Below are 24,998 nucleotides of genomic sequence, written 5' to 3' on the forward strand. Positions count from 1 at the left end.
GGCCAAATACATGGGGTTTGACAATTTCTCTTTGGGATTTATTACTTTGAATACATAAATGGTAAAAGCTTCATGAGGGCCATCTCTTGTTTTATTTTTTGCAATCAATGTGATTCTTGGCCAACAGGACAATGAAGCTCCATCAGGTTTGTTCATTAAACACAATTAACGTACTGAGCACAGAACTTTAGCACAGATTCCAACCATCCCACACATTCCTAAATATTTAACCAATTTAAGTCTGAGAATTAAAATGCTTACCTTTTTTGAAATCTTCTTCAGGATTACTTTAATGTGAACTAACACAGCCAAAAATGTGCAGATACTGGTTTTTGTATTTTCTGGATTCTGCAGAAAAATGAACCAAAACGAAACAGGGGAATTTGAGGAATTTACTTGAATCAATGTAACAAAATGAATCAAAACCTCTATTTTAAAGATGGACTAGAATCTTTCCAATTTGTCATGTTTGCAACCAAATCATTGTTAGATTTTGGAATTTTTGGATGACAAAACAATGTTGGGTGCCTACCTACAAACATGTGAACTGGAAAACATTGTAGATATAAATATTAATGTAAGGCATAAAAGTGATAAAACTCTATAAAGCAGTCATGAAAATTATTTTAAATTTCCAAAGTACTGTACTAGAATAATTCCAGAGTTGCCACGCCTGCTAAAAACAAATTTCCACCTGTGCTTCCAAACAACTGATTTCCATACTAGCAAGGGACAGTGTAATTCACCATTTTATGCCAAGTCATTCTCTTTCTTAGTGGTATTGATTTCTTCGAGTGATGTTACTTTGCTTGCAACAGCACCACTAGTACATCGTGCAAAAGGTTTGAAGTTAGGAAGTGAGGGCATAGTTTCTTTTTGATTGTGGAAGGTGCCAGAGCCAAGTCGAGCCTCAAAACAAATTGACATAATATTAGTCGTTGAAGAGTCATCAGGAACGACAACTGAGACTAATGTTTCACCCACTCATAAACCAGTTCACCAAGACCAATTGCAGACTGCTTAACTGTACCTTGTGATTAACTAACTCAGAACTATCGGGGACCCTTCTGGTCTGCACAACCCAGCTCCACATTCCCTTAACCACTGAGCAACAAGCCAAATTAGGAGCTCAAGTCTGTTTGGCAAATATAGGGTGGCTTTACAGTAAAATATCAAAATGACTTATAATCGGAATGAATTAGAACAATGCTCAAAAAATGTTAGTTCAAGCCTGAAATATAATGTTATCTTCCATTATTTTGCTATGAAGAATAAGCAGAAGCTAAACCTTCCAGATTCCACTGGAGCAAATTCACACCTTTTGAAGTCATAACATGCTGCATTTAACAGCTGCTAATTTAAACAGGAAAGAGAGCTAATTCAGTTGCTTTGCTGAAATAGTCACACAAATTAGGAATATTGTATTGAGTTTCAATTAACTACAGAAGGATTTTTACTTTAAGGCGTAATTATAACTCTAGAGAATCCTTTTAAAGCTCCACTTGCAAAACAATCCTGTATACAACGAGTCTGTACTAATTAGAAACAAAATAATAAAGCTGTCCTTCCTTTTATGCAACCCTCAATTTACCATTACTCATCTTATTCTATAATTTTGTTTTTAGGGCACATGATATTACAGCAATTAATTCTGTGATATTGCAACATCTGTGGCAATGATCAACAGTAATGAAGACTAGAGCATACACAAGGCCAATTTCTGGGCAAAAGCTTGGATTTAAGGATTTAGAGCACAGATAATAAAGATGACAATTACTTACCTAGTTGTGCTATATAATGGCACAGAACAGCTGATCTGCTTCTCTCACTCTATTTCGCTCTGGCTAATAAATCCATTGTTCAGCCCACAAGATAATTTTTTTGTAAAACTCAATGGTATAACTGAGTTTCAAATCCCTTATCCTCTCAAACACTAACGTCATTTATTTCCGTATAGTAATGGCCTCTGCATCTGTTGTGACTGCTGCAATTGAAACCCTCACTTGCGTATTCGTCTATTCTACTTCTACAATTTGATTGGTCAAGCTGGTTGGCCTGCTATCTCAATCTTCAGTTCACGCTAAGCTCCATTTTCTATATCCTTTCCAAAAACAATACTAGTTATCTGTTTATCTTGTTCTTGCTTATTTATATTGGCTACAGTTATCCTAGACCTCAAATTGTAAATGCTCAACTTTTAATTTAGGCCCTGCATTGGCCTTACCTCACTGTAACCTCTTCAGCACCACAACGCATGGAAAATTGCTTCTTTTGACATACACCCCTCCTCCCTTCACATCAGCACAGATCATAAAATCTTGATGATAAAGGCAGCAAATCAACTATTTAAGGTCTTATAACAATGTTGAGCTATAAAGCTGAATAGGAAATAGTTTGTCAATTTATCTACAATTACAATGTTAACTAATAAATTTGGCCCCTCAGTAAAGCAAAAATGGCTGCAGCTGAAGGGAACTGCACACCTTCAAAGCTCAAAGTTAAAACACTGGGATTGAATGAAATGCATTCTGGATTATTGAAGAAAAAGGGAGTGGAAACATCGGGAGTACTGGCCATAATCTCTCAAATCTTCCTTAGTCTCAGGTGAGGTGTCAAAAACTGGACCCCTTTTAAAATTCATTAATGGGATGTGGGTGTCGTTGTGTGGGCCAGCATTTATTGTTCTTTAGGTGGTAATGGAGAGCTGCCTTCCTGAACCACTCAGATCTTTTATTGAGACTTACAAGAATTATTCCAGGGAGGAGACACTTCAATTATGAGAATAGACTAGAGGCTAGGATTGTTCTCTTTATGGAGAAGATGAAGAAAACATCTGATAGAGGTTTTCAAAATCATCAAGAGGTGGATAGAGTAGATGAAGACAAATTGCTTCCATTCATAAAACTATTAAGAATGAGAGGGGATAGAATATTAAACAGTGGAAGAAATACTCACTTGCAATAACTCAATGAATTGCAACAGGTCAAGCATTATGCTAATCAGCATGAGAATTTTCAGAACCTCCATCTGCCGTACTCACTTTCTCCTAGAAGATTTTAACCTACTGCGAATCCTCTTACAAGGATGCCTTCCTTGAAGAAGCTCTCTTCCTCCCTCTACAAGGATTTCAGTGAGTCCCTCTCTCACTGCACATCCCAGGTCATCTCCTCTGCCCAGACGCTCTTCAGCCACGTTCTCAAACAGACTCGCTACCACAGCCACATCGCCTTCCTCAGACCCCCCACCCCCACTCCGTCCTTTCACCCTCACCTTAACCTCCCTCCACCTATCGCATTCCCAACGCCCCTCCCCCAAGTCCCTCCTCCTACCTTTTATCTTAGCCTGCTTGGCACACTTTCCTCATTCCTGAAGAAGGGCTCATGCCCGAAACCTCGATTCTCCGGCTCCTTGGATGCTGCCTGACCTGCTGCACTTTTCCAGCAACACATTTTCAGCATAGACATGGTAGACTGGGCGAAACCTCTATGTGGAAGATTCTATGACTGGGGGCACAGATTTTAGCTAAGGGGCAGGAGGTTAAGAGAGGATTATAGAATCATAAATTCCCTACAATATAGATAGAAGCCATTCAGCCCACTGAGTCTGTACCAACTGTCCAAGGAGCATGCAACAATCCACCCTCTCCATGTAGCCCCACATTTCCCAAGACAAATCCACCTAACTTGTATATCCAGGACATTATGCGGCAATTTAGCATAGGCAATCCACCTAACTCGGACATGTTTGGACTGTGAGAGGGAACAAGAGCAGCCAGTGGATCCCCATGAAGGTTGTGGTGAGGGAGGTTCGGGATGGGAATGGGGACCTCACATAGTCACCAAAGACTGAATTGAACCCGGCTCCCCGATGCTGTGAGGCAGCAATGCTAATCACTGTGCTACTCTAAGGGAAGGTTAGTATTTTTTTCACCCAGTGGGTGGTGGGAATCTGGAATTCACCGCCTTTAAGGGAGGTAGAGGTAGATGCCCTGATAACATTTAAGATATACACTTGCGAAGACAAGTCATACAAGGTTATGCACCAAGTGCTGGAAAATGGAATTAGAATAGTTAGTTAGAACTATTAGTTGGTTGTTCCTGACTAGTGCAGACTTGATGGGCCAAATGACCTCTTTCTGTGCTGTCAAACATCTGTATGATTATGACTCCCTAAATCCCTCAATCTGGCAATACCTTTCTCCTCTGCATAAAGGCTATTTCTTTGACTCAGCTCATTGTCATATGGCATTATGGCATCAATTTTGGTTTAAAACATTTGCTGCAAAGAACCCTACATGTCAAAATTTAAGATGCTGTGTAAATAAATGCTGTTGCTACTGTTGGTATGCTGCAATCGCAGCAGATAGCAATAATAGACATATCAGATCACAGAGGGTTTTATTTTTGCTATTTTTTTTTACTGTGTTGCTCAATCACTGAAAATTTTCACAAGAGGCTGCCAGTGTACTTCAACAAAAAATATAAAGTATAGTTCACTTACGAGGAAAAATACTACATGGTATTACATTATTCCTGAACCACTTGAAACTGTCTGATATAAATATTAGAAATATAGATTGAATTACTTCATCCTAACTATAACCTTATGGATACTGATAGCTCAGTGAAGAATCACCTTATCTCTATTTTAAGAGTTCCTTTTTCAGTTGACATGGACATAATTGGTTTCTTGTTGGAAACGTTCTGCATCTACTGTCTGCTAATTCTTCAGTTCAATTTACCTTCCCGAGGCTCTTAAACAAACTGTTGGAAAAGTTTACTTGTTTCTCAATGTAGGTTTCTTAAACACCTTCTCAGAGCCTGTTTCTGAGCTTTCTTTCTTGCTGAACATAAATGATTCAGAACTTGGTTTGATCTGTGGCAACTATCTTGGAGACCGCCAAACTGCACATCTGTGTCTCTGGACTTATTTCTCTGCAAATGGTCTCTCTCAAACACACATACAAACAAAGAAGCCTGAATACTCTCTAACCTTCTGGATGGTTGTCTTTCCACAAGAACTTGTTTCTCTCCGTTGTGGTGTACCATAGATCACCTCACTGCTTGGCATATCTCTTTTTTTTTCTCCCTTTTACCCTTATTTCTAAGGCATTGAATATTCACAGTCTTATTTAAATGGACGTAACAGATTTCCAGGAAACTCTACACCACACTCAAAATTCAGATGAAGCTAAAGTTATGCTCCTCTCTGCTTAACCCACACTGTAGAAATACAAATCAAATGTAAAACTGTGCACAGTCCTGTCCATTTTAGAATCTAAGTTTCCAAATAATAATATCTCATGGACCTTTATCACACATGAGCAACTTTGACAAGTTTTAGACCAAGAAAGATGTGTCTTTCCAGAGTTGGAGTGAATTAGAAGTTAAATTTCTGCAATAGATTTTAGGACTTAAAGTGTTAGCTAAGACATACTGTGGTTTCCTAGATTTTACACTTTATTTCACAACTTCAAAAGAAAATAAGAGGATATTGCACAAGTTTGTATTGTATTTAGTTGCAGTACAATAGATCCATTATAGAATTGTCATTAGCAAACTGAAACAGTACAGGAGAATAAATTAATAACTGAAAAATGTAAATTCCTGTAGAAGTGGCATTTCTTCGTGCTGCTAAGTATATCCAAATAGATTTCAAGAATTGCATAAGAAAATAAAAGTTATGAGTAGATTTGATTAATTCTGTGGTGGTTACTTACATAACTGAAGCATTGCCAGAAAGAATCAATGAATTCAGGGCACTTCTGTAGCATTAAGATGATAAACCATTCGATTAAGTATTTCACAGATGCCTGATTATCACTCAAACCAGACTGATAAACAGTTTCACTGATGCTGCTCAGAAAAACCTGTGAAACAGAGTGATGCAGCTTTAGCATAAAAAATGAGCAATATCATATTTTTGTGTTGTTCCTTAACACAGTATTAGAATGATAAGTAGCATAGGTTCAGTTTACTTGAAAATCTCAAACAGATTACTTAACAGAAAAACTGATAACTTGCAGTTGAAGAGTAACTTATAGACACATCCTGAGTCCAGTCTGCTGATGTTGGAACTCCTCATGGCTGCTGGTCACGTGGTGTCACAGCCTGACCCTTGGCTCATCAGTTCATTCTGCTCTTAAAGCAGTACCAAAGTAGTCTCTTTTTCTTACCTAACACTTCCTCCCACTCTCGAAATCACATGCGTTAGGAGTAAAAGTACATGTACATTAGGTGTATGCAAAACTGTTTACACAGAATTAACAATTCTAAAAGTTATGAGTTGAAGAGTTTAAAAGTCTGTGTAAAATACAAAGGAAACTCAATTATCCGGCATTCGACGATCCAAATTTCGAATTATCTAGCAAGATTGCAAGGTCCCGATGCTTGGCTTATCTACGTTATCCAGCATTTGATTAACCGAACAAAATACTCCCTGCCCGTGTCCTTCAAATAATAGAGGTTTCTCTGGATCGCGTATTGGCCAAATCTGCCTGATCTCTGGATTTCACAACTGGTGGTTCCTTACCTATGTGGGTGTGGGTCTCACAGGTGCTGTAAAGAGTATTAGTGGTCTTTCACACATCACTCTCCCAGCATATCTTTGTATGTGCTCTATGCACAATTGGAATAGTAAACAATTCCCTTTCTTTCAACCGAAAATTGAGAAAAGTAGGGGATGACAAGGAGAAAATTGCTGCCACAAATGAATAAATCTGTTGCAAAGTTCTTTGTTTTTGCTGTAGTTTGCGACTCTGACATGCTTCGCACATCCACAGTTTTCCTGATGTCATTACTGATCCTTGGACAATACACAGTGTTCCATGCCAGGCATCTAGTTTACTCTGCCGGAAGCGGAACAGTGTGGTGTTTGCAATTAAGTTACACAAACACACGTAACTTCTAGAGAAGATGTATGTAATATTTTTGAGAGACTAGGTGGTAGCAGGTGCTGGTGGGTTGAAAAAATAAACTGCCTAGAAACACCTTTTGATTTCTTTTAAGATGCTGCATTGCCATAGAACTAAGAGAGTAGTTGCAATTAGACCTCCCAAAAAACCCTGAAGTCAAACTAGATCTCTCTCTCTCCCTCCAATAATTCAAGAAAACCAGCACTAAACAACCCTGAAAAGAAGAACTTCGCATTCAAGCAAAAGCTTAGGTTTTACTGACTAGTTACCAAATTGAAGCTTATCGTGGTCAACAACATGGCTTAATTGCCAAAAGTAAAAGAACTGAGAATGTCATTTCATTCCATCCACGCGGTTTGGATTTCTGATCTAAGAATTTGTGCTTTTCTGCACATGTTTTCCATCCACAATATTTCTGCAGAACTGTGCATCTTGTCTAATGTGTGTGTTTATACTTAAAGGGGGAGGCAGTGGTGATATAGTTTAAGTTTGCATGTCAGTAACAAATAATACATTGCGCCCCTTGTTAGAGGAGAGGTGTGTTCCAATAAATAAATCTGCTATCTTGTTTATTGATGAAACTGCTAAGTTTCTTTTATTTAAGATAGTGCTTAAAGTCACATAAATCACATATTTTGTGATTAAAGTGGACATGAGATTTTGGAACACAGGACAGCTCGTGGGAGCAACAAGCTACACTTTCACCATCGCTTGCTTGCTTTACATATCTTGGCTGCACAAATGTTGGTAACTACCTTTTTGCAGATGTTGTTGTCCTGCGAGCGTGTTCATATTTTCCACCACCTTTTAGCAGGGTGGCATTATTATGTCTTCTTTTGCTCCAAGAGGTTGTCTTGGAGAGCATTGATGGGTGTTGAAACCATAATCAGTTCACTATCCACACACTGCTCAGCCTCTGAGAAATTACAGTACTTGCCCTTCTCATGGCATGAACTAGTCAGCTGATTGTTGCTGCAGTTGTTTCTAAGACATCAGCTGTTCAAGAGAAATTCTGAAGTTCATTTTTACACAGCACTACTCCACTCTCCCATATCTTAGCAGTATCTCTATGATCCTTTCCAAACAGGCCTGAAATATTGATTCTCTGTGACCATCAATCCTTCTAATTTTTTCACAGCTTGCATATGATAGCTACTTATGAAAACAGAAGGTGATGTTGTGTTCAGTGTGAACAGAATATCAGAGCAGCTGTGCACATGCATCTTAGAGGCGATATTTTCTGCAAACCCTCCTCTCCGAAATTTTTGCTTGATGGCTGGTTATCCAGTTCTGCAATGGCTAAACTTAAAATTCGAAGTTCTAGTCTTTGTTGAAAAGATTAAATTCAGCTCAGGTATCTGTGGCCTTCCAATTCATGCACGGGAATTTGGTGGACATCTTTTGTGTTCCCTATTTTTGCAAATTGCTAGGATTTGGAGGAATTTATAGCAACAACACTAAGTCTACTCCATGTGGAAGTTCAGCAACACAGCTATGGTGCTTCTTGTGCTTTTTTTTCCCACAAATTCTATCCTGTACAGTTTTCAGCTATGGCTCAAGTGTTCAGGTCCTGTCAACTACCACACCCAAATCAGAAGCGAATCTCTGTCCATAGGGCCACTATTCTGACCACCTCACAAATCATAAATTTACTTTCTAGTCAGTGCCATTTGAACAATTTTTTATTTTAAATCATGGGGTCCAGGTGTAAATGCTACTTCAAACCCTTCCTCAGGCCTATTTCTGTGTTCAAGTTCACATTGCTGCAATTATTCTTTGTAAAAGAAAAATCACCACTGATCACAATACTGTATGGAAATGCTGTGTTCCTTAAGACAGAATCATAACTCCTAGAATGGATTGGTAAGCAGCATAGGTTCAATTTACTTGAAAATAGCAATCAGGCAAACCCAATATACCAACTGATAAGTTGCTTTGTAATTGCAAGTTATATACACATTCTTAGTCCAGCATGCTGCTGCTTGGTCTCCTCGTAACTTTTGGTCATGCAGCATCAGCTTGGTCCTTAGTGCATTAGCACACACAGTTCTTAAAGGAGTAATGCTTCACAGAATAAGTCTGTTCAAAAGATGCCATGGGCGAATCCAGCAAATTAATTTTGGGTTGAATTTTTAAATTAGGTACGAATAATCTTTTGAGAAGGTATTTAGTATGCATCACAATTAGTTTATTTCAAAGTGCAAACACTGCACAATTACCTGTGTGGTATCTCGACTAGAAAAATAAATCAACAAACAAGGGACCAAAAAGTGCTTGCTTCTTGGAGTGAAAAATGGGCTTTTAGCGAAATCACAAGGATTGCTGTTTTCAGAGAGTAACATTTGAAAAGATTAAAATTACTTCACAAATAATTAGCTTTTGTGTCCTAATGAACATAAATTATAGGCACTAGCTCAAAGTTTCTACCTGAAGTGAAAAAGAAATTGCTCGAAAAGCTCAGCAGGTCTGACAGCACCTGTGCAGAGAAATCAGAGTTAACGTTTCGATTCTGGTGACCCAACCTCAGAATGTTCCTACCTGGTCCATTTGTGGTAGTAATACAAGCAGTGTCTGCCAAATTCTGTTCTTTAATCGATGCAACATGGAATTCACATAGTATCGGCCTTTGGTGTTCCTCAGCTCTTCATCCTGTGAGTAGGGAAAGTATGTGTCAGATGCTGAGGAGCAGGAGATTGTGGAGTCACATCCAAAAAAGATAAATAACACCATCTTGTGAAAAATAGTTGCTAAACAGTAATCAAATGTCCTTGACAAAAATAAATCCCACACCCAAGAGGCATTTTAGGTAACTAGACTTTCAATTGGAGAAGCCCGTCTAATCAAATCTCACTCAGAGTGCAAGTTCTAAAAATACACAACCTGTATGAGACTGCACATCTGCAAAGACTTAAATACTTAGTACCTAAAATATATACAAATAACAACTGGAATTTGAGGATCAGCAAAGGTGAACAATTTGCCAAAATATATCTTAACAGTTGATTTCTTGTGTTATCAATTACAGATAGTAATACTTTCCAGCTTTCTTTCTCCATTTGTTTTTCAGAGTTCCTACAAATGTTAGAAGTTACAATATACAAGCAGACTGTTTAGCCTAACTGAGATTTATCTTTCCCAAGAGCAAACAGTTCAAAAGCAACTAATCACATTCCTGTATTCCCACATCATTTCTACACCTCTTCAACCTAATCTTGAGTATTGCTGTTGTTTCCATCTCAATAATCAATCACGGACATTAACATCACATTTCTGGAAAACATAGCTTTTCTTGCTACTCTAAATCTCTTGTATTTGAGCATGGCTCCTCATTTGACGGTCCTCAATCAATGGGAACATTCTGCCTCTCAATTCTGTTACACATTTCTAGACTTACAAAAGATTTTCTATTATATTGCTGGAAATCTGCATCTCTTCCTTCTAAGGAAACAAAACAACATTTCTTCATAATTATAGTTCTCCATCCTTTTGTTAAAGTCTTAAATTTCTTGCTATAGTGTGGAGGATTGTGCTGTAATCATGGGTTTACATGTAAACTCTTTGCAACAGTCCCTTATTTGCCTGTGCAAAGGTCACAACACTCATTTCAACTGCAAACCCTCAATCACTTTCGGCTTTGTCAAATTGACAAGAGGGACACTATCAGCATGAACTACGAAGCCATGCTAATCTGGCATATTGCAAAGGGTATGCAGTGCCATTTCTGGGCCTGTGTCTAACCAATTGTGCGCACTGGAGGTGTAACCGCACTTTTTAAGAATGATTAGGAGTCACAGAGAATTCCTCAAGATGAGAGGCCTTTATTTGCAAACAGAAGCTGTGACCACTAGAGAAGTCTTCCCTGATTGCCCCCAAGTGGCAAGATTATTCTATTGTTTATGTTTTTCTAAATGCCACACCCTATCCCTGTTGCATTAGCATAACCAATTGCACTAAGTCTTCATTATATTCCCTTAACCAATCCAACTCTGCCACATTTGTTATCTGGATTGCTGCAGTTCATCATGTTGTGTCACGTCATCTTTCTTCATCTTTTATCACCTGATGGGCCGTAGTTACACAGGCTGACTCAAATATACAATCCAGACCTTACACTTATGTAACATGCCAACACTTATAGAGATTTCATGTAATGTACTCCCTCTTACTTTGTAGTTATATACTCACATTTACCATATATTCTTTTGGAATCTTTGCCTCAAGTGTCAAAAAACACTAATTACTTTTTAAACTTACAGCAAAAGACAAATAATTAGTTGGCTTCAAAATCCAAACTTGTTAATTCTTTCTCCAACTCATGTACTTTCTAATGTTGACAAAAGAAAGAATTTTATGTAATCAGATTTTCGCATTTTTACAAATTGTTGCTCGTTCAAAAATGATTCATTGTAATAGTACTTCAAATTAATTTTTTTTTAAATTCCCTTTCGTATGCAGTTACTTAAATAAAGCTTTAAACAGAATGCATTACAATCTGAAGACATTCCCTCTATACAGTATAGCTACCAAGATAGCATAAGATAAATTAACCACAGTCGTGACTGGAATGATGTCAGCCACGTGAAGCTCAGAATGTGAATTCCCTTATTGGATCAGGTTAATAGCCACAATCAGGGAGCCCTGGCTGACAGATATAAACAGGAGTGTCAGGGATTCTGCTCACTTGAGACAGCTGGCTCTGTCAGTGTCCTATACTATGCATGTGTAAATAAAGGGTGACTTGGTGATGGGATACCTGCCTTCATAGAGTTATTTCAACCACAGTCCATGTCCTGAATAATCTGAAATTCAGTTCTGGCCAAATTCGCGAAGGCTTGTAGGAGTGACTGTGATCTTCAAAAAAAAACTTAAACATGTTTAGAGACAACTAAAAGTGAGTGGGTAAGCTTGACCGTACAGTTTGACTTTTTAAAACAGGTTTTTAATGAATTATATTTTAGGTATTAACAGTTTTAGCTGGAGAAAGGAAATGATGGATTTGTGAGAATTGATGGCCAAACTAAGTAACCACATGTTAATATATTTTCATCAAAACAAATCATCAACCACTGTGTTACCATTGAGAAAGTCTATCCCAGCACCAAACCTCTGACAGTAATAAGCATAAAAGTAAGTTTGTGGACAAGAGTGGCATAGTAGGAGTATGCTGGGTCCATAACGCAGAAGTCAATGGGATCAAAAACGTGCTATAACATTTACTGGTCAGTCTGAGCAATGTCAGCAGCAGCAATAGATGGAAGGAGAGCGAACTTGAGAATGAACACAGAGGCGGCATGGAGCTGAATCTAGGGGCAGAGCTCGAGAGATGACTTCATGACTCAAAGTGGAGTAGAGTGGAATGCAGTGGAGGCCTGGACATTAAATGTCTTCAAGGCAGAGATTGATAAATTCTTGATCTCACAAGGAATTAACAGCTACGGGGAGAGTGCAGGTAAATGGAGTTGAAATGCCCATCAGCCATGATTAAATGGCGGAGTGGACTCTATGGGCTGAGTGGTCTTACTTTCATTCCTATGTCTTATGGTCTAAAGTAACACATGCTTTGCTACTCAGGAACCAGGTTTGCAGACTGAATGGGTAGTGTCTGAAGAGGGATAAAAAACTTGCTTTTTGTAGTTGTGGTCTACTAGGAACGGACAGCAGAAGTGAGACACCCAAGTTTGATGATTAGTACATTCATACAATGCAGAAAATGCTCTTCAGCCCATTGAATCTGCACTAACATAACTACCACTAAAGGTGTACTAATTTCCTACACTTATCCCATATCCTTGAATTTTATGATATCTGAAGTGCTCATCCAAATACTTTTTAAAGGTTATAAAGGTTTTCAGCCTCCACTACCTTCGCAGGTAGTGCATTCTAGATTCCCACAACCTGCTGAGTGAAAACTTTTCCTGAATCCCCTCTGCATCTCCTGCCCTTTACCCTAAAACTATGCCTTCTTATGGTTGACCCCTCATCAAGAGGAACAGCTGCTGTGTATTTACTTTGTCGATACCCCTCAATATTATACACTTCAATCATATCACTCCTCAGTCTTTTCTGCTCTAAAGAAAAAAATCCAAGCCTACTGAGTCTCTCCTTATAGGTCAATTTCTCCATCCCCGGCAACATTCTAGTGAACCTTCTCTGTATCCCCTCTAGTGCTATCACATCCTTCCTGTACTGAGGGGGTCAGAATTGCACACAGTACTCCAGCTGATGCCTAACCAATGCTCTATACAACACCAACATTACCTTCTTGCTCTTACACCAAGACTGATGAAAACAAGCATCTCATATGCCTTCTTAACTATCCTATTCCTGTGCGCTGCTGATTTCAGGGATCTCTGAATAATTACCCCAAGATCCCTCTGTTCCTCTAAGCTAATATTGGTTAGGTTGTATGATCACTTCCTGGATTACTGTCTGTAGTTGATAAGATTAATTTAGTTAACAAGGTTTGAAATGGCAGGAGAACTTGGCCTCCTACAATGTGTGGGAAATTTGGAGCACTTCCAGGGTCCATGGTGACTACATATGCTTCTGATTTGCCAAATAGAGGCACCTAGAGTTATGCAAAGACTCGCTATGGAGCATCCATGAGGCCGAGAATGTTAATGGATAGCACCAGTATGGGCTTTCCAGAGGGAAGAGTTGGGCAATCACCAGGAATAAGAGTTAGCTTGGGGACACAGTGCAGAAGTTCCTTGTAGCCATTCCCTCTCAAACATGTACACTGTTTTGGATCATGTTCAAGGGGGAGGGGAATGGCCTCTATGGAGGGTATAAGTTATGTGGAAAGATATGGACAAATATGGTTTATTTTCACTTGAATGTCGATGGATAGGGGGTGACCTGGTAGAAGTTTACAAAATTATGAGAAGTATGGATAGAATGCATAGTTGGAGTTATTTTCCCATGGTATAAATGTCAATTGCTAGGGGACACAGGTTTAAGGTAAAAGAGGATGAGTTAAAAGGAGATTGGAGTGGCAAGTCTTTTTTCACACAAGGTGGTAAATGCCTGGAATGAACTGACACAGATGGTTGTGGAGGCGGATACAATCACAATGCTTAAAAGGCATAGAGTCACAGAGATGTACAGCACGGAAACAGACTCTTCGGTCCAACTCGTCAATGCCGACCAGATATCCCACCTCTATCTAGTCCCACCTGCCAGCACCAGGCCCATATCCCTTCAAACCCTTCCCATTCATACACCCACCCAGATGTCTTTTAAATGTTGCAATTGTATCAGCCTCCACCATTTCCTCTGGCAACTCATTCCATACACGTACCACCCTCTGCGTGAAAAAGTTGCCCCTTAGGTCTCTTTTATATCTTTCCCCTCTCACCCTAAATCTATGCCTTCTACCTTGTCCACTTATCCTATCCATGCCCCACATGATTTATAAACTCTATAAGGTCATCCCTCAGCTTCCAATGCGCCAGGGAAAACAGCTCCAGCCTATTCAACCTCTCCCAATAGCTCAAATCCTCCAACCCTGGCAACATCCCTGCAAATCTCCTCCGAACCCCCTCAAGTTTCACAACATCTTTCTGACAGGAAGGAGATCAGAATTGCATGCAATATTCCAAAATTGGCCCAACCAATATCTTGTACGCCGCAACATGACCTCCCAATTCCTTTACTCCGTACTCTGACCAATAAAGGAAAGCATACTAAACGCCTTCTTCACTATCATATCCACCTGCGACTCAACTTTCAAGGAGCTATGAACCTGCACTCCAAGGTCTCTTTGTTCAGCAACACTCCCTCGGACCTTACCATTATGTGTATAATTGCTGCCTGATATATCTTTCCTAAATGGAGCACCTCGCATTAATCTAAATTAAACTCCATCTGCCACACCTCAGCCCATTGGCCCATCTGATCATTGGTCCCATTGTAATCTGAGGTAACCTTCTTCGCTGCCCACTACACCACCAATTTTGGTGTCATTTGCAAACTTACTAACTATATCTCTTCTGCTCACGTCCAAATCATTTAAATAAATGATGAAAAGTAGTGGACCCAGCACCGATCCTTGTAGCACTCCACTGGTCACAGGCCTCCAGTCTGAAAAACACTCCACCACCACCCTATGTCTTCTACCTTTGATCTTGACAAATATATGAATAGGCAGAGAATAGAGGGATAAGGACCTTGTAAAAAATTTTAGTTTAGAAATGCCTATTGTGTTGGACCACTCTTGGTGGGCTAAAAGGCCTATTCCTGTCCTGTATTGTGTTTTGCTTTTATTTACGCTCTCACTTAACACCCCACATTGATGGACTGCTACCATTATTGGGATCGTGTAGTGCAATAGTAACATCATCCTACCTCAAAACCAGGAAGCCTGGTTTCAAGCCCCAATTCCTCCAGAGGTGTATCACAACATGTCTGAACAGGTTGATTAAAAATATCTAAAATGGAGGATTTGTTACTCCTTTAAATAAGTCGTATGACACAGTGGTCACTCTCTGTGCCAGAAAGTCTGGGTTCAAGTCTCACCTGCTCCGAACATGTCTGAGTAGGTTGATTAAACAATTATATATATTATATGGGGAATAAGTAATCAGTTTTGTTTTGATTTCTGGTGAGAGAGTAGAACTGAAGCAGACTATGAAAGTATATGCCTGGACTGTGTCTAACCAGCAATTAACAGGCAGTATTCAATGGTCTTGTGTTCATTTCTGCTGTCATGCTAAACCACATTCTGGTTTTAATCATCAAAGTATCAGAAATTATCGGACACATTCAGCAGAAAAACCAGCGTGTGCAAATGTTGCCCAAGGAAGATATCAAAAGATAAATAATTACCTTTTCAAGGAGTTTACTGAAAACATTCTCCATGAATTTCCTGTGCAGTGAATTCGATCCATTTAAATGACAGAGGAAGTTAATGGCCCAAATCCGCACTGATTGATCATCTCTGTTTCCCCTGCAAGGTAGTAAATCAGCAAAAAAAACCACCTATTTCAATAAGTTAAGTACTATCCAAGTTTTGGTTCACAAGAATGTTACTGTTTCAATAATCTGGTTCCAATCTTAAGGAGAATAATAATTAGATATTGGTCTGAAAATGTTTACTTTTCAATCTGTTCTTTACTTATTTCCATGTGACCTCCCCAGGACAAGTATCATCTAGGCCTAGTGTGCATCCTAGTAGATGATTAGTTCTCAGTGTCTGCAAGTGTTATTGTAACCCAGCATTCATAAAGGATGCAAGAAGATTCGTACGTGACTGTGGCTCTGTCATCCAATGCATTCGCACTAATGGATGACTACAAAACCATTGATTGTGTGCCTCTTTTCAGACATTTGCTTTGTTAAATGACATGTTTTAAGGAAAACAACAGCAGTTACTAAAAATTGCTCCAAATTACACCAGACAGAGTGCAAAGATTTAATATGATATTGCCTGGGCTGGAGCACTTCAGCCATGAAGAGAAACTTGATTGCTTGGGGCTGCTTTCTGCCGAGGGGGGACATGATTGAAATAGACAAAATTAAGAGGGGCACAGAGAAGATAGATATGGAGTAACCTTTTCCATTAGTAGAGGGGTTAACAACCAAAACGCAATGTTTTATGGGAAGGAGCAGAGGTGTTTAGAAGTGATTTGGGGAAAAGAATTGCACCTAAAATAGATGGTGACAGCAGGAACACTTGAACCACCACAGCTACAGGCTGACTGCAGGAAACTGGAATTACAATAGAAAGATGCTGGATGACTGACACAAACACAACGGGCTAAGGGTATTTTTCTGTGTTGTGAAAACTCTGACTCTAAAATATTTCTCAAAAGGATTGCAAGGAAACCGACCAAACCTCAGAGAAAATAGGATACGATTTAGATTTTAAGCAATTTATGTTTTTAAAAAGCTAAAATATCAAAGTTGGAAAATCCAACTACCAACATGTGGGCATATTGTTATCACAGACAAGTAACTATAATCTAAATTTTAAAAGTCATTGACATTTTCTTCATCAACATCAAACACAGCAATCGGTTGCTCCCCAAATGAAACTTCCTCAACAATTCAGGAAATACACATTTATTGGTAAGTAACAAAATCAGTTAAACTTCACATTCAGCACTCTGATATTGTTTACAACCACTTATCCTTAATCATATTTACAACCATCAAGGGTCTCTGTTGAAAGACAAACCACTTTCATGAGGCACTTGACAGAAGTTATGGTGGTCATATGCATTTCAGTCTTTTCTGGCATATTAAAACAAACCTTTTTTTTTGCTGTACTACAATATCATTATGTGCGAATATGATGTTTCAATAATAATTAAAACTTGATTAAAGTTCAGGGGTGGGCACAATCTCCTTGATGCAAGGTATATGCTTTTCACCAACAGAGTAAGAAATAATTCCAGAGCGATCTCCCAGTCTCCTAGGAGACCCTGGTGCGGCTTGGAGTCAAAGCCCGGTGCGGACTAGGAGTTGGAGGGACAGTTATTCTGAACTTTTATTTCTTTACTTTTCTAGTTTATCCCTATGAGCAGTACTGCTGGACTTTTTATTTCTTAATTTTTCAAATGCTTTTTCTCCCCACTGAGAATTTGTTCTTAAGAATCTGTACCTTGGTATCTCTGTATCTAAGATGACGCCCTAAGTTACGACATGTAAGCTTTTTACTGTACTTGTGTGAGTATATGACAATAAAGCTAATTATAAATCATTCTGTGCAAACATGATGGGATTTACCTCATTTAAACAAACTATGCAAGCATTAAGAAAATATGTCCAGACTCTATTAGATGGTAGCTAGTTCATGTAAAATGTTATGACAAAATTGGCATAACTGTAATCTGATTAGCAGGAGACTTGGCTCTTTCAAACTAGAAGCACATCGTGTGTATTTAAAAAAATACTGTATTGTGTCCAGTCCCTAAAGAATTAGGCTTTAAAAAATAATCCTGCAATCTTCCTGTTGAGATTCAGTCCAAAATGTCAGCACATCCTTCCCAAACAGACAATGCCTTCCCAATCCTTCAACATTAAAGAACTAACTCCTTCTCAATCTTTCATTTGAGCCTGCGTTCCCCTTCAGCTGTAACCGCAATACTCCCTCCCATAACTGCCTCAAGCTCAAAGGCTTTATGCTCATTTATCTAGAAGAATTGATTTGCTTTCTTTTCCAATGCTCTCCTAATCAGTTTATCTTTTAGCAGCATTGGTGGTTATGGCTGAGGCCAGAGGAGTGCACAATTGCTTTAGTCTTTCTAACCCACAGGCAACTACAATTAATAAAAAGTATTTTTCAGTTACTCAGATGACATTTAAATACTTTATCCAGATCAGGTTTAAACAAAATATCAACCAGTTTTGTTAAATACAAATATAACTTTATATTATCAAAACAAAAGTAGAGTGACAGGTAGATAGGATAATGAAGGCGGTGTTTGGTATGCTTTCCTTTATTGGTCAGAGTATGGAGTACAGGAGTTGGGAGGCCACTGTTGGAATATTGCATGCAATTCTGGTCTCCTTCCTATCAGAAGAATGTTGTGGAACTTGAAAGGGTTCAGAAAAGATTTACAAGGTTGTTTCCAGGGTTGGAGGATTTGAGCTCTAGGGTGATGTTGAATAGGCTGGGGCTGTTTTCCCTGGAATGTCGGGGGCTGAGGGGTGACCTTATGGAGGTTTATAAAATCATGAGGGGCAGGGATAGGGTAAATAGACAAAGTCTATTCCCTGGAGTGGAGAAGTCCAGAACTAGAGGGCATAGGTTTCCGGTGAGAAGGGAAAGATATAAAAGGGACCTAAGGGGCAACTTTTTCATGCAGAGGGTGGTACGTATATGGAATGAGCTGCCAGACGAAGTGGAGGAGGCTGGTACAATTACAACATTTAAAAGGCATTTGGATGGATATATGAATAGGAAGGGTTTAGAGGGATGTGGGCCACGTGCTGGCAGGTGGGACTAGATTAGGATGGGATATCTAGTCGGCATGGACTAGTTGGACCAAAGCGTCTGTTTCCATGCTGTACATCTCCATTATTTTATGATTCTTAAAAAAACCTGCTGAGTTTTTCAGCAATTTCTGATTTTGTTTCACTCCAAATGAAATAAAGAAAAACTTCTCCAAGCAAGCCTCTGTTCAAAAAGAGCCCCAGAATGTAAGATGAAGTAAGCAATTCACACTAATTGTGTGACTGGAGATTTTTTTTAACAATAATTCTGAGCAATGTCCACAATGAATTTTCAATGGCCACTTTTAAAGAAATCACTTTAGTTATATGTACAAAATCTGAAAAGTTTAGTGGAAAAGTTCATTTAAGTCTTCTAAGCAGTATTAAATTTAAGATGTCACTGTAATATAGTCCCTGGAGACCTAGCAATCTGGAGTAGAGCATGGGCAGCCACTGGCCTGAGCGAAGATGGCTACTGGTCGTGAACCGATGGAGCCTGGGCAGACGATGTGAAAGCCTTTATAGAAAAACTGTAATGTCTACCTTTGTAGCTACATTTCTTATCTTCCTAACTTATACATACACTACATATACCTGTAATGTATGGTAATCTTTTTCTTCATTTTCTTTTTTTTTAAAAGCCTAAAATTTGTACCTAGGTACTTTGTACCTAAGTCCGCACCATGTTGGCGACATGGTACACTTTGCAGTGTACTCCTATTCTTCTGTAACTCGATGACATATGACAATACACCTAATTCTAAGTTTAGTCTCACATTGTACTACCCGCATTGGATAGAATCATTTTGTGATGTGCCTTGGATCTAATAAAAAAAAGTAAATCTAATTGCAACAGTAGGTTGTCTACCTTACAGTGGACAGAAAACAGGAAATTTGAATAAGGAGCAACTAAAAGAGTTACAAATAGAGGGGTCCAAGGATTGTCAGGCAGTATACAGAGAACCTCAATTATCCAACATTCGATTATCCAAATTTCGGATTATCTGGCAAGATCTCAAAGTCCCAATGCTTGGCTAAACTATGTTACCTGGCATTCAATTATCTGAAATTCCACTAACCGATCGAAATACTCCCCACCCATGTCCTTTGGATAATCGAGGTTCCTCTGTACTTCTAATGTCAAGTATGCAACAACATCAGCCTCAACAGTCCAGTTTGTGCATTTGCAGGATAAGGACAATCATTGGGGATATTATAAGACACTCTTATACTCTGAATATTTGACTTTTTTTATAACAAGCAAGCAATATACTAAGTAGTTCCTGTTGGTGGGTTGTGCAAAGAGAATTAAAGCAAAATCACTATTGAGAAACAGCCAAATGCAAACAATCAAGCCACATAAGTCATAGATTAAAAACAAGCAAATTCAAGATTTATGGAAATAGGGTAATGAAAATAACTAAGAATGCATGGACATAGCTAAAAATAAACAATATATATTCACATATAAAAGCAAAATTTGTTGAGATTGACTGAAAATTGCATAAATGCTTTGTTGTGAGAATATCAAAATAAAAAAACCACAGAGATCATAAAAGTATCACCCTTCTTCACCTGCCATTCTGTGCAGTTATATTAGTGATTGTAGGCTAACTGTTCACAGAGGTAACAAGTGAACCTTGTTTCATGAATGGACCATGCTTTGTGAGCATTTCCAAGGCCATGAATCGTTTTCTCTGCTTTCCTCCAAACCAACTCTGTTCATTCTACAACTAACCCATAAGCTAGTTATTTACTTACCATTCAGTGTCTGTACTGGCTGCAGATTCATCGCCCAATAATTCTATATGGGTATGTACATCTTGAATTAGTCTAGATGAAAAGAGATAGAATAGATTCTTTGAAAATCCACCTTAAAATTTACTAAAGGCACAAAGAGCCAATTTGTGAAAGCATACAATATTTTTTTTTGATTCACAATTGATAATACAGTTAATTACACATATATTAGACTTCTAACTTTTCAGATTTCCAAAAGCTATCTGTAAGTACAAATTTTGTAAAGTGGTAAACGCCTGAGATTAGTCTCAACTTTAATGTGAAGACACAGTAACTTTTATTTCTAAGAAAAAACTGGATTTTACCTCTGATCCTTCCTAAAAACAGGTCCAAATAGACAAGCCTCTAAAAAAAGACCTATGTGGTTTTCAGCACTTATGAAATGATCTTCCTGAAAACCGTCAGCAGGAGAAACAGCGGGCAGCCATGTTTGGCAACAGTGAGTGATCAATACATTGAAGACTCCAGTTTTGGTTTGTGATATTTCAAGCAATTTGTTTGTTATCTGAAAAAGAAAGATAAAAATGAACTTTTATGAAGTCTTTTATGACCTGTACATGTTCCAAAATGCTTCATAGCCCACTATGAACATGTTTCATGATATCTTACTATTAGAAAATGAGTTCCAAAGTGGAAGAACAATGTATAGCTTTAAGGTGAATGTGTATTTCTATATTTTTAAGAAGGGGAAGAGAATATTAGTTTCATTTTTAAGTTCTACAAGCAATTCCACAATGTCTAGAAATTTCTTTGCTTACATGTAGTTTAATGAGGTTGTTAAACCCATGAGGTGAACTGTCCAGTTCATGAAGAAAAAAAGGGCAGAAGATTAAAAACAATACTGCTGTTTACTAGTGACAGAAGTCCAATAACTCTAAGATAGACAGGCCCAGAAGAAGCTGGGTACTTTGTGGGTTTCAGTCAGACAGACTAAAGCGTATATCAGAAGTGCTGTTATATTTGCAGTCTTTAAAGCATCTGGACTGAACACAAGTCCTGAGTGGCTTCAAAGTTGGCAAAAGAAATGTTCCAAGAACAGAAGTCTGATAAAAAGAGATGACTTCATACAAGAAGTGAGCTGAGTTAGTGGCTTCTTTAAGGCTGAGGAAGAGACATTAACTATGGAAAGTGGCACTGACTGAACGTAGGACTTTGCCAAAAACAAACAGATTACAGTTATGCTAATTGAACAAGTAGCTTTAAGGTAGATACAAGGTGACCTTACACTGAGGTTTAAGAGTCAGTAAAATTGTTGTAGGCAGCAAAAGGGTTCAATCCTTATATTTTGGATACATGTAATAGCTATTTCAAATAGCTCCTGATTATTATAACAGTTTTTTTGGTAAGAAACCTCTCATTTTCTTGAAAGTATATTGGCATCCTCTTATGAATATGTTCAGTGACTGACAAATAGCAAAAATAAAACTTAAATGTCTATTAAGCCAGGTTTCATTTTGGGATCAGATGTGCTGAATATTAGCTGGGGTCATAACACAATCAAGAGTGGTCACTGTCATCGGCCTAAAATGTTAACCCTGTTTCACACACAGGTGCTGCCTGACTTGTTGGCTATGTCCAGCATTTTGTATTTTAATTTCAGACTTCCAGCTTCTGCAGTATTCGGTTTTTGAATCAAAAGAACTCTCTTGCTCTTCTTTGGAAAGTGCCCTGTAATCTAACATCCACCGGAAGAGAACGATGAGGGCATCTGTGTAACAACTCATCTGAACGACTATACCTCTGATACTCAGATACTTTACAGTTGTTACATTGACACAGTTTGAGTGCCAATGAGGTATTACTGCTACATGTACTCAGCATGAAAAGAATGCAAACTTCCTTTTAAAGATAATTAAAATGAATTTAAAAAGGTAGAATGCTGTAATGTTTTATGAAATACTTACCATTCAAATGTGATACCAATCTGAATTTTGCCCTATTATGAAATATCTGCACAATATTTTCTTAATGTGTTTCTCGAACATGTTACTGTCTGATAGTCTACATTATCTTGAGATTTTCCTATTGCTGCACAGTCCTCTTTTGTCTGTGCGTGGAGTCCACACAACCAATCAGCGTGCACGGACCCTTCAAACAGCTGCATAGTCATGCAGCTTAAAATGAACACTGCATGTAGTATAACATCCAGTTCTACAACCAATCAATTTGCTCAGTCATCTTTTTCCTTTCACTCTTAGATATTTCAAAACAACGGATAAGTCTTAAAAGACGACCCAAAAGAAAAATAATTACTTTGGAGACTGCAGTATACGGAAAGTTAAAATCTTAAGAACTTGTACCCATGTACCTTTTTTCCATTAATCTGGTAAATGTGTTGACTCCCAAAACTTTAGCAATAGAACTATTAATTCACACAAGTACCATGAACAACACATATTACTCCCCTGCATAATCCTAAACCGTGGTAATCAGGATACTGCAGCACCTTAAATCAGGTTTTTATTGAGTAACAAAAGAATGTTGAGAATGCTCTCTACAGAATTGCTATTCAGCACAGAGAATACCTGACAACAAGCTGGTAAATGTAGAACTTATCCAACAAACATCACCAGCAGATAGTATGTTAAGTAGAATCAAAAACAAAATCAGAGGCACTATACAAAGTATTAGTCAGACCACACCATTGTGTGGCCCCTTACCTAAGGGGAGATATACTGATATTGGAGGCAGTCTAGAGAAGGTTTGCAAAGCAAATCCCAGATATGGAGGGATTTTGTTATGAAGAGAGGTTAGGTAGATCGGGCTTGTACTCAGTGGAGTTCAGAAAAATGGAGAGGCAACCTTATTGAAACATGCAAGAATCTTAGGGGACATTACAGGGTAGATGTGAAAAGCTTAATTTCTCTTTGGAAGAGTCTAAGAGCAAAGGGCATTATCTCTGAATAAGGGGTTACTCAATTAAGACACAAATAAGGAAAAATTTCTTCTTTCAGACAACACCAAATCTGGGGAATTCTTCATCGCAAAGGACTAATGAGGCTGGATAGTACATAGTTAAGAACATTCAAGGCTGAGATAGACAGATTTTTAATCAGTAAGAGAATCAAAGGTAACGGGGAAAAGGCAGAAAAGTGAGGTTGAGGAACATCAGACAGACATAATAAGGTTGAATGGCAGAGCAGACTCAAAATGCTCAATGGCCTACTTATGCTCATACATTTTGTGGTTTTAAGGCTGATTGTATTGGTTCTAAATCTAGTAGAGTTAAGGCAGAAAATCAACCATAATTGTACTCATTGGTGAAGTAGGTTCAAAGGGCTGTATGATAAATACCTACTTATTTTCCTTATGCGCTTGTATCCACAAGGTGTACTATATAGGTCCAATCATTATGTCAATTAGTTTAATCAGTTAGGACCACTCTTAATTTTACCATTCTGCAAGGTACTTCCAAGCTGTTTGTGGGGACCAGAGTAATATTACATTGGGCTTCACAGGAGGCTCCAATAGCACTGATGATGTTCCCTAGCCAGGGAACGAAACGTTTGCAGCAAAAACTTCCAGCTCGGTGAACAGAACCACAATAATATTACACCAATGGCTGTGTACAGATGCAACAAATAAGACATGAAATCAACTGACTATATGCAGGACTGTTACCTTAAATGGTCACAAGCATTTAAATTCAAGAACAGCAATCTAATTATTAGCCCTCAAAGAGGAGAGCTGATGTCAGTAAAATACCCAACACTTAATCTGCATGCTGATAAGTTAAGCTAAACTGCCTCCAAAAACCTCAGTAGGTTCACCCACTCTAATCAAGTGAATGTGAACTGAGCATCATTCCACATGCATTCAAGATCTTGCCCGAGTGTAAAGTTCTCAATTTTCACATTTCCACTCAAAGACACGCTCATCTCTTTTCCAAAAAGTTTCTTTGCTTCATCACCTTTTCAATCTCACGAGCAGGGAACAAAATTAGAAGTTTAGCTAGAACGTCTTCCGCAAGATACAGTTGTAATGATTTATCAAATTTAACTTGTGGCTTTAATTTTTGACATTAACTGCCACTAGCAATAACTACATTTTGTGTGTATCATCCCATTACATTAAGATACAAGAAGGGTAACGGAATGCTGGCCTTTATATCTAGAGGACTGGAGTATAAGGATGCAGATGTTTGCTGCATCTGTACAATACCCAAGTTAGACCATGCCTGGAGGATTGAGAGCAGATTTGGGCACCACACCTGAGGAAGGATACTGGCCTTAGGGAGACTATGACGTAGGTTTCCAAGAGTGATACCTGGGCTTCAGGGATTAAGTTATGAGGAGAGATTATACAAATTAGGCCTGTATTCTCTAGAATTAAGAGGGTTAAGGGGTGA

General features: G+C 38.5%; 1 protein-coding gene across 3 annotated transcripts in view; it reads right to left on the reverse strand.

Moving 5' to 3' along the window:
• Positions 1-24,998, reverse strand: part of tarbp1 (TAR (HIV-1) RNA binding protein 1) — a 200,479-nt gene that overhangs the window by 72,005 nt on the left and 103,476 nt on the right. For all 3 annotated transcript variants that reach the window (XR_009645110.1, XM_060831275.1, XM_060831276.1), the window contains exons 18-23: positions 20,956-21,155; positions 20,612-20,683; positions 15,740-15,860; positions 9,452-9,562; positions 5,720-5,869; positions 262-348 (exon numbers count right to left, since the gene is read on the reverse strand). Coding sequence is in view for 2 of the 3 variants with exons in the window: in XM_060831275.1 (XP_060687258.1) it covers positions 262-348; positions 5,720-5,869; positions 9,452-9,562; positions 15,740-15,860; positions 20,612-20,683; positions 20,956-21,155 (741 nt within the window). In the remaining variant the exon portion in view is untranslated. The remainder of the gene's footprint in view (positions 1-261; positions 349-5,719; positions 5,870-9,451; positions 9,563-15,739; positions 15,861-20,611; positions 20,684-20,955; positions 21,156-24,998) is intronic.

The sequence above is a fragment of the Hemiscyllium ocellatum genome, chromosome 10 (genome assembly GCF_020745735.1).
Source record: "Hemiscyllium ocellatum isolate sHemOce1 chromosome 10, sHemOce1.pat.X.cur, whole genome shotgun sequence".
Taxonomy (NCBI): domain Eukaryota; kingdom Metazoa; phylum Chordata; class Chondrichthyes; order Orectolobiformes; family Hemiscylliidae; genus Hemiscyllium; species Hemiscyllium ocellatum.